At 45.1% G+C, this 16013-nt stretch overlaps 1 protein-coding gene across 9 annotated transcripts in view; it reads right to left on the bottom strand.

Annotated features, from left to right (window-relative positions):
- Nucleotides 1-6357, bottom strand: part of NPAS3 (neuronal PAS domain protein 3) — a 599161-nt gene extending 592804 nt beyond the window's left edge. For 4 of the 9 annotated variants that reach the window (XM_038137154.1, XM_038137155.1, XM_038137156.1 and 1 more), the window contains exons 1-3: nt 5101-5221; nt 4380-4427; nt 1184-3015 (exon numbers count right to left, since the gene is read on the bottom strand). In XM_038137154.1, the coding sequence (XP_037993082.1) occupies nt 1184-1233 (50 nt within the window). In that variant the 5' untranslated portion in view covers nt 1234-3015; nt 4380-4427; nt 5101-5221. Of the gene's footprint in view, nt 1-1183; nt 3016-4379; nt 4428-5100; nt 5377-5470; nt 5767-5794 lie in introns of those variants that run through there. The other 5 variants (XM_038137150.1, XM_038137151.1, XM_038137149.1 and 2 more) reach the window with 5 other exon arrangements.
- Nucleotides 6358-16013: the final 9656 nt, after the last annotated feature.

Raw genomic sequence — 16013 nt, 5'->3', positions numbered from 1 at the left:
ATGAAATTAAGGCTGAAGTACTTTTGTTTAAATATTTTTCAGACTTATTTGTGCTGTGAAAAATAAACCGAATAACACATCATCCAGCTACTTTTAAAGGCTATCTAAATGGTAATTTCCATTTTTCCAACTAGCCAGGAACCTTCCTCGCCCCTCACACTCAAGTTCACTTGTAACGCTAAAGGGGGCGGGAAGGAAAGAACCCACCCCAAACCCTCTGGCTGCTCTTCTTCTGGGCATATATCTCGTCGCAGTGTAGCAATGGAGCTTTGAATACTTTTGTAAGAACCACAAAGTAACATCACATGAACTTGTACTCTTGTCTTCTACCAGTCACTTCTAGAAAGATTCACTTTACTAGAACAAATCCGCTACGGGCAATTCGTGTCACCAGCAGAGCACATTAATCACAAGCGCTCTCTCCCAACAAAAGTACATGGGGCAGGCGGCGGGCTGGGAACCAAGCGGGGGGGCAGCGCGATCACCCCCCGCCTCCCTCCCCGGACCCCGCGCACCGCCTCCCTGCCTCCCCGCCCGCCCGCGCACCGGCTCCGCTCTGCCCACCCCGGGGGCCGCGGGCACCGGCGGCCGGCACGGCGGCGGCGGGGCGGGGGGGCCGGGCCGGGCAGCCCCGCGGGCGCAGCTGGCGGCGCCCCCCCCGCTCCGGCCTAGCCGCACTTGAACCGCACCGGCGGGGCCGGCCCCTCCGCCCGGAACGCCGGGCCTGGCGCGGCGCCCCAGGGCCGCCGAGCGGCGGGGGCCGCCCGGGGGGGCCTCCGGGCCCCGCGCACGCACACACACACAGACAGACACACGGACACACACACGCATACACACACACACGCGCGCGTCCGCTCCACAACGCGCCCCGCCAAGCACCGGCTCCGGCAGCCGCGGCGGCGCAGCCACCGGAGCGGGGCCGCTGCTGCGCGGCTTGTTCTGAGTGTGTGTGTGTGCGTGTGTGTGTGTGTGTGCGTGTGTGTGTGCGTGCGGCTGGCGGTGCGCACTAGGAGGAACTCACGGTGCCCGGCTGTGCGAGCAGCGGGTGCCGGCGGCAGGTCCCCCCACCCCGGCATGGCAGCCAGCCCCGGCCCCCGGCGCCGGCGGCTTGGCCCGGCCCGGCGCTGCTGCGGCGGCTGCTGCTGCTGCTGCTGCTGCAGGTTCAATAAAGAGAAAGTGTTACCGTTCTCGCCTGGAAGGATCCTGCTGAAAGCTTGGCTTGGTGGGCGCCATCTTCCTGGGATTTTTTTTTTTTTTTCTCCTCTCTCCCTTACTTTTCCCCCTCCTGATGTTGGTGTGTGTTGTGTGTCTAGCAGCAGCAGCGGCGGCAGCAATGGCCCCGGTTAGCCAGACAGGCTAAGGAAAAGTACTGAGGCCAAAGCATCGCGGGCTCCCACTCCTCCGCGCAGTCCTGGTGCAGGTTGCTTGCTCGCTTGCTTGCTAGCGCTGCTGCTGCCGCTGCCGCCGTCCATAAGCCGAGGAGCGGAGGGAGCCGGGGCCCCGCCGGCCCCAGAGACATGCCCAGCGCAGGCAGCGGCGGCGGCCGGCGGCGGCGGCGGGAAGAGCTAGCCGCGGCGCAGCCCCGGCGGGCAGCCCGGCCGCTGGCATCGCCCGGCAGGTGCGGCACACGCACACACACTCACACTCACACACACGCGCACGCACACGCACTCTCTCGCACACTCGCACACACACCCCCGCGCCCGCGGGCCGGGCTACGCGGGGTGCCCGGCCATCGGGCTATCGGGGCGGGGGCGGGGGAGGGAAGGAGGGGTGTCAGGGATCTCCGGGCTTGACCGCTGTGAAAGTATTTCTGGGCATTTTCCAGCTGCTTTCCCAGCTCCGCTCCCGCTCTGCGTGCAGGGGACACAGCCTCTGCTGCCGGCGCAACAACGCCACTCAGTTGCAGTTTCGCACACTTTCTTCCTCTGGAGTCTGGGCTCCAGCAGCGAAGAAAAACAGGGGGAGGCAGGGACTGTCTCTTCAACACCGCGGGCGCAGAAGCGCGGCGGGAACACGCCGGGCGCAGGCAGCGTGTCACCCGTGGGCTTCCACGGTGGAGGACGGACTCGGGTGGGATCAGCGGGCCGGGGGATGCGAGGGCCCTGCGACCCACGGGGCCGTACGCGGGTGTGCCCCGGGCCAGCCGGACGGGCCGGGCCGCGGGAAACCCGCGCATCCCCCAGACACCTCCGAGAGCGCGCCCGCTCTTCTGAGAGTGGGCATCGGGTACCAGGGAGACAAAAAGGCGTAATGCAGGAAATGTGAACTTCGAGTGATGACCCGCTTTGTTGGCAAAGGGTGTAGCACTTCACGCGGTTTTATTGGAGATCATTAAACTAATCATGAAGTAAAGGAGCGGGGAAAAGAAACCGCTACCTTACTCGTTCCTTCCAGGACACCGGGAGAACCCGAGCGCTGCTAGCCCTTATAGAAGAAATTACTCGTTCGCTAAAAGCTTTTCATCTCCAAGGTAACTTTGTGGCTGTCTGCTGCTCCCTTGGAAGTACAAATGCCCGGGCTTCCTTGGGGAGAGGGGCAAGCCCCGAAGGTCGGCCGCATTTATTCACGAGAAACGTTTCCGCGAATACTCCAAAAGTTTTTTTTTGGGGGGAGGGGAGGAGGCCGGGGGCCAAGAGCGTGTGCGAGCCGCGGGGCAGAGCCAAGGGGAAGAAGTTAGCGGAACACCTGGAAGTTTGGCTGCGGGGCGCCCTCCGCGCACCGGGGGCCGCGGGATTTCTTTCCGCAGGAGGCGCCCGGGCCGGCGTCGCTTGGCGCGGGGCGGCCGGCGCGCAGCGCAGCGCAGGGCCGGGGACTCGGCCGCGGATCGGGGCCGCCGCCGCCCGCCGCGCACCTGCGGGGCCTCGAGAGCCGCGGGACCGGGCGGGCAGGGCCGCGCCGCGCCCCGGGCGGCGGCAGGAGCCGCGGCTGCAAGGTGGGCACCCGGGGCTGCGGGGGGGGCTGCCTACACAAAGTAGAGGATGCCGCTCCCGGGCAGCAGTCCTGTCCGCTCGCCTCCGAAATGAGGAAAAAAAAAAAAAAAAAAGAAGTTAACAGGTGTCTCCTTGGCTGTGGCAGTAGAGTAAGGAGGTGTCGTGTCTGCCGTATTTTGAGCGTTTTGAGAAAGCACGGAGAAAAACCGTTCGACGTAAACCACGCTGTTTCATCCATAATGTAAAGTGAAAATTTGGAAGAAGTGCATAAATGTTTCCCCTCGTAGGTTAGTGTGAGAAGCATCCAGACTGGTCTGGATTCGTGGTAGTAAAAGTGCTTGAATATCTATTAAGCACTGTTTGGATTAGATGTGTTAGTAGTTTGTCAGAGAAGTATTGCTTTTAAAACTTCTTCCTGATTACAGACTGATAGAAGCAAACTATTAAACGCGAAGTACTAAAAAAAATTGTATGCTGCCTTGTCTACATAATTCTGTTTAACTTAAAGTCTCCAGAGGTCTCTTTCATTTGTCTAAAAGCCAATCTGACATTTCTGACCCTTGACTTCCCCACTTCACAGACTAAACTATTGTGATTGCTGCCTGTACTTCCTCGTTAAAGTGTCCGTCAGTTTCCATTGTAATTTAAATATTTCATAAGTGACAAAAATCATACAGAATCCATAAAAAGAAAGAAACTTTAATCTGTTCTTTATAACTCTCACATTCAAGATTTCTCAAGATTTTTTAATTTTTTTTTTCTTTTTTTGGTATATGAAGGATTGGTGTGTTTGCTTAAACAAAACAAGACTCCTCCTTAGTTTCAGATATTTCTTAGCTAAGAACTTCCTTAGGTATCATCAGAGCTTATTTCAGGAGTATCAGCTCCCTATTAACTCTCATTTGAAAAGCCTACAAAAGTTACCATCAAACGTTTTCTATCACAGGCATCAAAACTATGGGAAGCAACACAAAAGTTGCTGAACGACAGAGCAGGCAATGGTCAGTTATCTAAATCTGCTCCTAAACTAATTAAGTTTGAAATATTACGCTGAAGCTTCCTTTTTTTCTCTCTTTTACATCATAGGGATGTTTAGTTTGGACGTTTAAGATTATACAGCGTTTTTCCCGGTATTTAATTTAATGCAATTGTGGAAAGCAAGATACTCGGGGCAGTGATACTCGGGGCAGTGCTCTTTTTAAAGAAATGTAAACGTTTTGTTCTGATTTCAGATCGTCTACTTTTTTTTTTTTTTTTTTTTTTTTTTTTTTTTTGAGGATTCGGCTACGAGTATAGGCTTATGATAAAGCTAACTAACAGATTCAGACTTCAGGTTTAGAAACATAAAGAAATGTCAGGTAATTAATTAAGCTTCATGTTAGTATCAGCATATCGATGAATTGTTAGGGCAAATGGGGAATGTCTTTAAACTTCTTGATGACTTACTGCCAACTTTCTACGCTTTGCTTCCTAAAGGCGCTCTCTGTGAATTTCCTGCATTTGCATTAGAATGCATTTAAGATGAAAAAAAAATAACAGTGATGAGTATACTTAGAGTTTCGGCTGTATTTCCCTGTAGTAACAGGTGACATGCTAAAACTGTTAAAACTACAATGTGGAATTGCAAGTGTGCAACCCCAAGTGAAAATTGTACTCATTCTTGGTTGAAAGAAAATTATCAATCAGCATACCATGATCAATTATCCCCCTGGCTGCCACACACTGGGATTTGCACAAGGCATTGACATTGAGAAATTCCTCTTTAGAAAGGATGAGCGGACGGGATCCCAAACTTCGCAGCAGCCAAGCTAAGATGCCGGGGTCTCACTTTTTTTTCTTTCTTTTTTTTTTTTTTTTTTTTTTCCTATTGCTGCTTTACAGCTCATCCAGGACAAAACTAGGAGATTGTGTTTACTTCTCAGTGCATTTTAAAAGATGCTGTATTTTTAAAAAGTAAAAAAAAAAAAACCACAAAAAAAACAGAGAGAGAAATACACCCTCCCCTCCAACCAAGCTCTCCCCCCCAAGAAAAAAAACAGAAAAGAGAGATATAAAAAAAAAAAAAAAAAAAAAAAAAAGGAAAACAAAGAAACACAAAAGCACAAAGAAAAAGCAAGTGAGGGAGCCTCAAGAAGAGCCGCACACCCCTCTCCCAGTCGGTGCTCACCGTTGTTGGTAGGAGGTGATGCCCTGGACGTTTTGCGGGTTGCCGTTGGCCGCGGCGCCGGCTCGCCCCATGCCCGGCGCCGCCGGCACCCCCCCGGCCGCCCCGCCGGCCGCCGCCGCCGTCACCTGCACGCTGAAATCCGGGAAGATCCTGATCATCCCCGCGGCTCAGCACCCGGCGAGTGTCGGCGAAGAGGTGCAGCAGCAGCGACTCTCCCTCCGGCGGCTGCAGCAGCAGAGCCAGGCACACTGCAATCCCATTAGTGAGTGGCGGCCACTGTGAGTGAGGACGGGCGCTTTGATGTGAGCGGCTGGGCTGAGATTGAGGAGTTTGGGGGGGCTAGGGGTAAAGGGGGGGGGGGAGAATTTACCGATTTACCGAATTGAAAACATGCAACGCGTGAAGATTTGGGAAGCGAAGTGGGATATCAGAGCTACCAAAAAAAAAAAAAAAAAAAAAAAAGGTATGTCGAATACTACTGGAGCTGTAGATATAGGCGAAAAATCCAAGCTGAGGAGGGACGGGGAGGAGAGAGGGGGGCGCAATTACTTTAGCGGTGCAGTGAAAATGATGAGCAGCAAATGTTGCCTTTTTTCCCTCCTCCTTCTCGTCCCTCCACCCCCCACCCTCCACCCAAAATGCAAGTCTTAGAGGATTTCTCTGTCTCAATGAAGTAATAATAAAGGCGGCTGACCACAGTCTGGGCTAGCGCCAACTGTGCGGGGGGGCCGGGGGTGTGGGAAGGCGAGGGGGAAGGGGAGGAATATCCCTGCTCCCAGAGTCCTGAGGAGAAGAGGAAGAGTGGAGGATTGTTGCAGCACAAGTTCTCGCTCTTGGTAACTTGCTTTTGCTCTCCTAGAGGCACCCCGCAGCCCCCCTCCGTCTCTTTTCTTTCTCTCTATGAAGGGACGGTTTTCACAAGCGAGGAAATGCGCCGCTTTTGTGCAAAGGCAGAGTTTGTTCCTTATTCTAGGGAGCTGACTCTCCTCCCCTCCTAGTGTGCAGCAATGTTACTGCGAGTCAAACTTGTAAGGTGTGTGCTGTCTATGCACGCACTGATCCCTATAGCTGCCTCAACATATCAATTATAGGACGGAGCGCTGCGCAGAGCCCCCTCGCAGAGCTGCCCTCGGGGTGCGGCACGCACCGCACGGCAGCGGCGCGGAGGGGCCCGGCCTCCGCCGCCCCGCGGGACGCGCGGCCGCAGCTCCCCGCGCCTTTGTGCCACCCGGGGCTGCGCGCAGCCCCCCGCCTCGCTCGGGCGGCTTTGCCCTCATCCACCTCCGCCAAGTGCTTGTCCCTGGACGCGGCGCTGCGCGGCTCCACCAGCCCGCCGGGACCGCGCCCCTGCCCGGCCGGGGCCCCCCGCCGCCGAGCGCGCCCGGCCGCGGGGCTGCGCGGGGGCGGGCGCCGGGAAGGAAGCGCGGAAAGTTGGGCGTTAGCGCGGGTCGCCGGCGGACCCTCCTCGGTATTGCCCAGGTGGCTGCCTCGCCTTGCTTCGGCCTTGGGGTGGGCAGCCTCGGCGGAGGGGACGCGGAGACCCGAGCCCTCCTCGTCATGGTGCTCGGCGGGTGCTCCCTCCTCCCGCAGCTGCGGTGGGAGACGAGGGGCGAGGATCCCGTCCCGCAGGGAGCCCGGCGGCTGTGCCCAGTCAGAGGCAGCAGGGGCACGGCAGAAAAACTCCCTCCTGCAGGAGGGTCCCACCAGATCGCCTCACTTCTGGGGGCGCCTCTGAAACCACGGACCTGGAGCCCCAAGCTGCTGATTGCTGGAGCTGAAAAGCGTGGTGCTTGTGGAGAGCTGGACTCTTCGCCAGCCCAGTGAGTGGACAGCTAGAGCAGAAAGTAACACGCTTCGTTACTGCACCTTACACAAACAGCAGCCGTGCTGCTAACTCGTTTCTGAGGAAACCGAGGCTCATACCAAGAGGAGCTGCATGGGACAAACGCAGGTAGTAGCACTCCAGAATGTGTGTAGTGTTGGAAAGGCTATGGCAGCGTCCCAGAAATGGTTAGAGGTCCCAGACTGTCCCCTCGCTCCAAAGGCGTTGCAACCCTCCATGAATCAAAGCAGTCACCTGGGCCAGTCTCCCCTTTTTCCATGCAACTGCGTGCCTTTTAGAGTCAAAGCCTGGCTCCTAATCTAAAAATATCCTCTCATCTTGACTTTTCTTCCCATTGCTGTTTCAAAGCAAATTAAGACACACCAACTTTATGTTAAAACAGAGACTGCATTCAAATCTTTTGTATTAAATAGCATCTGTGTTTGCATTCTGTTTTAATACAAAATGCTTTGGATTGCAGCTAATACCAGGAGATATGAAACTGGTTAGTCCCCACATGTTGCACATAAAAAGAATTCATAATGAGCATCTGTGGGATGTGGAATGGATCCCATGAGTTAGCTGAAGACCTCATAACGTAAGAGCTGAGAAGCCTAAGTGAATTATGACTCTCTTTCCTCGCAAGTAGGATTAATTTTCTATCCCACTTATATTCATTATCTATCCTGTTTATACTATAGGGACATCAATTGTTTGAGTGTTAAATATGAAGACTTTACAGAAACGTGTAGGTTAGATAGCTTGCAGAGAAGAGGGGGGTTGTTATTGCTAGGAAAACTGTTATTCAAACTCCATGTTTAAAGACCAATATTAGATAAAGCTGCTCACTTTTTTTAAGGACTGCAAATTCTGTGCCTTTCTCCTACAATATATTTAAAATGTAAGGTTTACAAAGTACTCTCCATCTGCCCGTGGCCCTCCCAGTGATGTCAATAGGAATTTTGCATGCAGATGAAGGCCCCTATATGGCCTTTAGAGAGCAGGTCAATAAATGGCTGGAGGAATAATTAAAGACTTCTGAGCTCCTTTCCTTTTTCTTACATTATAGTACAAGACTGGCATGAATATAGGCTGGGCTACCACTCTAATTGGCTATGGAATAACACTGAAAGGAATTTAAATGTGGGCAGTAGCCATTTTCCAAATGATCACTCCATTACAGTAGTTTTGTCTGTCAATGTATGGCCAGGCAGTAGAGTGGATGTAATCATGTCGAAGTGCCCATCCATTGATTGTCACTCTTTGCTCTACATTGGCAACTCTGAGCAGATTTTGACATTTCAAAGAGACAGCCGGGATGGAGAGCCTGCCTTTAGCCAAGCTTGCTTCAGCTTAGTCTTGAAAGTCACTGCTTTTCATCCATGTAGGCAGAGCCAGGATCTCCCGATATTTAATACGATCTTTTATGAGTATTGATTAATATTTTAAGTGGTAATGTAACTAAAAGTTCAGTCTTGATAACTTTGCTTGCACAAGTAGACCCACTAAGTCACTGGAAGTACTGACAAATAGTTTTGTATGTTAGAAGACAAGCAGGATTCAAAAGTACGTTTGTGAATGTCTAGAATACATAATCATTTCCTTTGCCGTAGCTCTTAGAAGACGCCAAATAAAAAACATTATCTCATATTTGAAGAAAACTCCATTTTGATTGTTTGTATCTTTTGTTCCCCCCAAATTAATCACAATGGTAAAATCCAGTAGGAATTTCTGAGACTTACTTTATACAGCAATGAAAATATCCATCATCAAGCTTATGCTCTGTGCCATTTTAAATAGTGTGGACCCAATTTGCCACATATTTCACCAGTGCTACAACATACCATGATGGATTTAACTTAATTTGCTGCAGCACGGTAGCATAAATGAGATGAGAATAAACCCCAATATTTTTAATTTACTTTATTTCTCATTTTGGTCAAATTATTGACAGCTTCTGGTGTCCAAGTGACATAGTTTTTGTCTCAATACCATATACTATTGCAAGATATGCTGCAAGTTGCTTTAGTATTGATTAGGCAAAGAAATATTTTCTTAGAGTACTGCTGTTTCTATGTGCAGTAGACCTTCCTCTCAGGCAAAAACATAGCAAAAATAAAAATTAAAACTACATGACAATATATAATACAATAACATTCAATATTTATGCTTTTCATATACCTCTCTATCACAATTCTATATTATATCTTTATTCGCATTGTCGGTATACTACTGTTCCTTTCACAGGTGAAAAAATATCTCTTCTCTGGAAATTCATTTCCATTTACTTAAAGTTAAATGGTTTGACTTTGAATTTTCATTATCTGCTGTTGGAAGGAGCCTGTGACAGGTATGAGAGAGAATGCTACAAAGCTTCATTGTATCATCTAATTTTTGCTTCACTTTAGTCAGATATCATTTAGGTAGAGAGTAAAATAGTATACATAGAACAGGATAAGATAGAACAAAACAGAACAGAAATAAAATGAAAATAGGATATATAATGAATTACAGTAGAAAAATGCCTTTATCTTGAAGTGATTTTTTTTTTTTTAGTTATACTGATTCCTCACTAGTGAGAAAATTGAACTAATTTTATATAAAAGGAATATGTCATAACAGGATATGGCATTTATCTTCCTGAGATAGGGGTGACCTCATCATTCACAAGTGGTGTAGCTATGAATGAGTAATCAGCCTCCCCACCCATTAAGTGTAGATAAAGTCCACATCTTCTGTCTAAGTATTAAATATTCGATTTATTATTTTACAACTCACCATCTCTACAAGTGTTCACTGACTGAGGCTTCGGTTGCTGCTGCCAGTATGTATTGTCAGTGGGAAGCAGAAGAAGCTCCTCAAAAGGTGCCCTGTATAATAGAGAATGAAAGATGAGAAGGAAAATGAAAATAACAGATGAGAAGAAAACAAGAGAAAATGGACCTGCAGGAAAAAAATTATGGGCAGAACAGGGATAAGGAAATTCTTTAACTGACCTATACTTTTGTTGTCTGTAATATTCCAAGAGCTTTATAACATACAAGCAGTGAAAATATTTTTCATATTAATACCCCACATATATCAGCTACCTCCTATCTCAAGTTATATTGCTCAAGTTATTCCCTGAAGAATTTATATATGTATAATGTGAGAGAAATATATAGTTAGGAAAAAATTTCTTTTTACTATTTATCAGCGGCACACATTAGGGAAGAGCCACAGTTAAAAAAATACTGTTTATTTCTAGAACTATATAAGATAACATAATTTTCTCTTTCAAATGATGTCACGTGCTGCATTTTGTTTTCAGTCCTTTGTAAAAGCAACGAGTGCAGTTTAAAGAAAATATTCCAAATTTAATTTTAAATCCAAAAGAACTGTCTGTTCATCTGTTTTGAAGAAAAATCTCTAAATAGAACATGAAGTCAGGAAAAAGACCATTACAATTTATATGAAAGTACTCAAATATTTTCCATCTTCACCATTTCTTGACATGCACTCGTGGTTGGAAGAATGGATAAGGGAAATGTCTTTTCTGAAAGGTTTTGCTAGGACTGAAGGGCAAGTAGGGCAAGTTGTTTAAGGTAGCCCCTTCCCTCCCCCCACCCCCGGATTAAAAAAAAAAAAAAAGCAGGCAGAGAGTAAGATAGAAGGAAAGTGCCTGGGGAACATAGCATCACTATCGAAATCATAAAAGATGTATAAGGACATCAGTGGAAGAACTAGAAAAACTATTAGAAGAATGCCCTACAGGGCTATCCCAATGGCTCGGCGATTAGTACCCTGCGCTGCCGGTGGGAGAATGCGGGGAAGGTCTGAGGCTGATCCCAGGATCTCATTCATTGGGACTGGCAGCTGAGAGCCTGTGAGCGCGGGCCGGCCGCAGTGGGGAAAGGCTGATGCATTGCTCACACACCCAAAGTGTGTACCTAGGCTGTGCTTAGACCACTGAAGCTGCCTCAGGAAGGAGTATCATGTCTTCCCTGTCATCAGGTTTTTTTTATTTTACTCTCTGTGTGAAAGCAAAGGAGCACCTGTGGCCCTCCATGTAATGACAAAGGACAGGTCATCTTCCAAGGCTGGAGCATCAGTGTTCAAGTCAATTTCAGTGTGTTGTATACTTAGCTCTGGCCCTAAATTTTAGTGGGTGAGTTGTCCCTCAGCACCAGAGGTTTTCTGCCGTGTTGATCACCCACAAATTTTCAAGCATCTCGAGCAGATTGAGAGGCAGCCAGCTCATTTTTTCAGACTCTACCTGCTTCTGCAGATCTGTGATGTTCCTCCAGGCAGTTTTAGCACCTATGTTTTTATTTCCCGTCTCTTCAAGATCAGTCTTATGCCTCCAAAGTAACCTGCTACTTCACTGACATCAAATTAGGACTATGGAGACCACAACTAAATTTTGCCGCTTCCACCGCCTCAAAAACCCCATTCATGCCACACAGCCTGATAAGAAGTCTTATTGGAAAAAGTGGAAAAACAAATCATGTAGGTGTTTTTTATATCCAGGGTGTCTAAGAAATGCCATCATATTATCCTGCGTTCTCACCACGTTCAGAATTTTGGTCCTGTTCATCCATAAGATAAGTGAAACTAAAAAACACAGAGCTAGTCAACACACTTTTTTTCTTTTATCTATGTGTTTACATTTATTAGTAACCTCTGCCAGCAGTCCTAAACAAAATAACTTGCAGAAGCACCTATTAGTGTCTCCTGGAAAGTCAGGATCAAAAGACAGCTCAAGGTTTTTGACTGCACTTAGAAGAGGATTCTTACTCCTTCCCTTACTAAGTGGTCAGTCTCTTCTTATTCAGAAGGAATGGAAACCAGACATGCTCGCATACTCCTAATTATTTTCTGATTAACAAGTCCAAGCTAATGATACACACAGCAAAAAAAGCATTGAGCTTTCACTCAGAGTTCTTTCAGACAAGCCTAGTAGAGTCCGACGTAGCCTTTCTTCTTTGGTGGCTGTTAGTGCTCTGCTGAGTCACGCAGAAATGAACATTGAATGAAAATATTCCTGTGCCTGTGTCTTATCTCCTACTGTCCAAATTGCATCCAGTGCAGTTTAAAGCTGTGCTAGTCCTCAAAGACATGCTTCTCCATAGCTGGTGTGGTGGGGCTTTTTCTGTTTTATTAGAGCATTATTTTTCCACTCATTGAAAGCAGTGTGTCTTGTTCCTGTGTAGCAGTCCCAGGTGGGCAGCCACAAACATCTGTGGCTCTGCTAACAGTTTCTGAAACTTTAAGCATACATAACAATCAGAAATAAATACTTTGATCTTTGGTCTTAGTGTTTCTCTAAAAATAATTAAAACTTATAAGGACGTATATATGTGTCAAAAACTTACATGCAGGCTAGCCTGTTTGAAAATGCCTCGTTGTGCAGGCATGGGAATCTCTAACGGAGTCCTGTTGTCCTGTTCTTGTTTAGAGCTATTCGTTATTCTGCAGTTTCAGTTCACCCTATGAAGATGATTGTCCAAAATTTTTTTTTCATTTTTACCTTAATTCAATCACCGAGCATCCTCACAGGTGGTCTTCAAAATTTAAGCATTTATCAAACCTTACTCTTTAAATTTCAGATTTCTCTTGTGTAAAAACCAACAAAACTTTCCTAGTATTTTTCTATGGTCTATCACAAACCTTAAAGAGGAGCCTTTATTGCCTTCAAAGATAGACCTCCATCCGCATTACTTGCATTTGTATTGTTGCTACCCATACTATAATAACTATTGAAAATAACTACTAATGTTATATGCAGCACCTGAGAAGGGTCCTTACATTTCACACTTCAAAATTCTTTTCTTGGGGACTCAATTTTGACAAAACTGGAAAACAATTGGTTACAAGACACCTTAGTCCACTTCTAGACCTTTATTTCAATTTTCTTTTTCAAAGGTAGGGTAGGCCACCAACTGGCCATAAATTGTACCAAATTTGGTATGTGTTGAGTTAGTTTCTTTTTTTCTTCTTTGGCTGTAATTATTCTCACCACCTCAAAGTATAATTTCATTATCGGAAAGTGGTCTAGACTGTAGTTTGTATCTAAATAAAGTCCATTTGTTTAAAATTACTCAGGAAGGCTACCTGACATTCTTAACTGTTCACTCCCAGTGTATCACATTATCTCATTTTTATATTAATGGGTGAACAACATAGAAAATATCGTAGTGACTTTTGAGACTCAAACAAGATTAGGTATTGGCAATATATTGGATGGAGAACTTCTGTGAAGGAAACAGATAATGTGATTTTCTCATTGTCAATATATGTTTTAGGGATTACAGAATTAAGCCACTATTCTCTCCATTGCACAATTGAGGCAACATATATTTGGCTACAGAGTGTCTGTAATTTGGGTATATATAGATGTCTATTGGAAGCAAAGTAAATTTTCTCTTAGTTCAAAATTCATTAAAGAGGATTTATTGTATCTTTTTTATTTTTGACCCAGTATGGGGCAAAATGCATTTTACTAGTACCTAGATAGGACAGGTTGGTAAAAATTACTTGTTGATGGTATGGCCTGTTTCTTCTCCATATATATGACAGAAGGAAAAGCAACAGGAACTCCTCCAGCAAACTACCTTTTTTTTTTTTTTTTTGAAATGTGTTTTTCATTTCAGGAAGAAACCTCCTACAGATTTTGAAGAGTATTTAATTTAATACAGGTTTGGCCTTTTTAGTGCAGAACAAGAAGAAATATCAGACTGTCCATACAAATAGGTATTATAACAGCAGCAACAAAATCTGCACAATGTCAGAGTTTCTTTATAATTGCAACATGTAATAATCACTATTTATTTCTTCCCTTAACTGACCTAAATCAATATTTTCTTCCTAAAGTAATTAAACCATATAGAGATAAAATCTATCATACAGGTAGAAGTTAAATTTGGAATTTTTGATCATATAACAGTGATTCTAAGATTCAAATGCAATCACTAATTCATTAAAAAGTTACAATTTGTGTTGAATAATGTTACTAACAGTCCATGATATTTTCTGTGCTGTCAATTCAATAACAATTTGTCTATATGCCATCCAAGTGCAGTGGCTAGTTTTTTCTAGAATATACTCTAATCTGTTACTCTTTCTCAGTCAGAACTTTTGGTTCTAATCAGTTTTAGGCAACTGTTTTCAGTTTATAAATAAATACAGAGGGTGAAAATGTGCATAATAAAGAATATCTACATGCAAAAAAGTCTTCAAACTTTTTTGAAGACTATATATATCAAACACCTGAAGAAGAAGAAAAAAATGATTAAGATGTCTCTTGAACTCATTGTACACCTTACACTTTTTATGGTATGCATTAATAATACTTCAAAGTTTGTATATCCAAAGATGAGAAGAAGAATGTTTCAGTTTAAATAGCAACAGTAATTTTAACTTTCAGAATATTCTTATGAATCCTTGCTACTTCTGTTAACACTGCTCTTTTACCTTTGCTTTTTAGGTGAAGAAGAGTCTGTGACTGGGAATAATGCAAAATAATTTGACTTTTGAGAGACTCAAAACTCTTCAAACCATTGTTATAACAGATGATGCTTGACAATTGCCAATCATTCTGTCTTCCTTTTACTTGTAAGTTCTGATATCAGTAGGAGACTGTGTACATGCATTCATATGGTGCTGTTTGGTTTGTGGATCACACATGTCTGGAGTTAATTTATTTAATGTATCAACTTTAAAATATCTGCTGTCTTCGCTGTTAGTTAGAAAGATCTTTAAAACCTGAAAGAATATCCCTTAATATGGCTTACAATGAAAACCAGCATTTGGGAGAAAAGAGAAAAGAAAAAAAAAGTATAGTCTATACATGCTTTGTACATGCTAACTTGAATATACCTTTATAAGTATCAAACATATTTCTTCAAGTAGGAACTTTATTTTGATATTGTTGATTATATCATACACACATTATTCCATAATTTAAAAAATAACATCATTTTGCAAGCAGACGCCTAGTGATTTGTTATTAGGTCCAGTTATGGTGCTGCAAGGTGGTAAATTAATTCTAACCTTTCAAAAGTGTTCCAGGGTTGAATCCTCACTATCACGTATAGGCCCTAGAATTTGACTCTCCTGTTATCTTGGAATGTAAGGCCACTGGTTTTCATGCACAAGTATTTAGAAGTCTAGTCAATCCAGAATGGAGACCATTCAGTCCTTGTTTGGGGAGTCAAACTGGAGATTTCCTGAGGCTTCTTGCTGTGAGAAGAGAACAGGGGAGGCAAAGATGAGTCAATGCCTTTTCCCACCACCAAGTACCGAAGCTGATGTGCGTTTGAATCTCTGTTTCTTTGTTCAGCATGACTGTAAATGTTCTCTTGTGGAGAAATTGCTCAATCTAAAGATGATTGTAGTTACACAGTCATTCAAGTGAATTAGTGCAGGGAAACAAAGAGGACTCACTCCATCACTAATGGACACAAGCAGTATGCTGTGGCTGACTGATCGCTGGCTGCTCTGGTGTCCCAGCCTGGATACCAGCAACAGTGTCTGCTTTGGATAGCAGCAGTGGGTGCCTTCCTAACAGCTAATTATTTCTGCAGAGTGACAGTATGATGTTGATTAAAAATATATATTAATATATATGGTATATTATACCTATAAATATATCTTGCCTGATTTATTTGGTCTGAGCTCATCTATAAATTGTCTGGCTTCTGAAAGAAAATGGCAAAATTGTCTTGCATTTAGAGGGATAGATTTCAAGTTAAATCAGAGGTTAGAACAAAAAAATACAAATGAATAACAAACTCCCAAGAGCTCAAACAAAGCAAATTTTAATACATGGATATCAGAAGGCATGTGCATGTCTTGAGCAGAGAACAAACCTAAGATATGGATGGATGGATAGGAAATAAAGGTCGGGTGATATTTTTCCTCTGAAAAATTAAGAATAAGAAGAGCATTCTGGTACAGCATAGTGGTTAGATTCTCAATAAGCCTGATTTAGTCATGAATTTGAGTAACGGAGATGCAGTCTGTTTCAAGCGCGGTATAAAAGAAAACATAGTCCCCTCCTGTCAATCACCTCCATTTTCAGTTTAATTTTAAGGAAGAAATTAAATAAATC

Source organism: Motacilla alba, chromosome 5 (genome assembly GCF_015832195.1).
Source record: "Motacilla alba alba isolate MOTALB_02 chromosome 5, Motacilla_alba_V1.0_pri, whole genome shotgun sequence".
In the NCBI taxonomy this organism is placed as follows: domain Eukaryota; kingdom Metazoa; phylum Chordata; class Aves; order Passeriformes; family Motacillidae; genus Motacilla; species Motacilla alba.
This window is presented reverse-complemented; position numbering and strand designations above follow the sequence as displayed.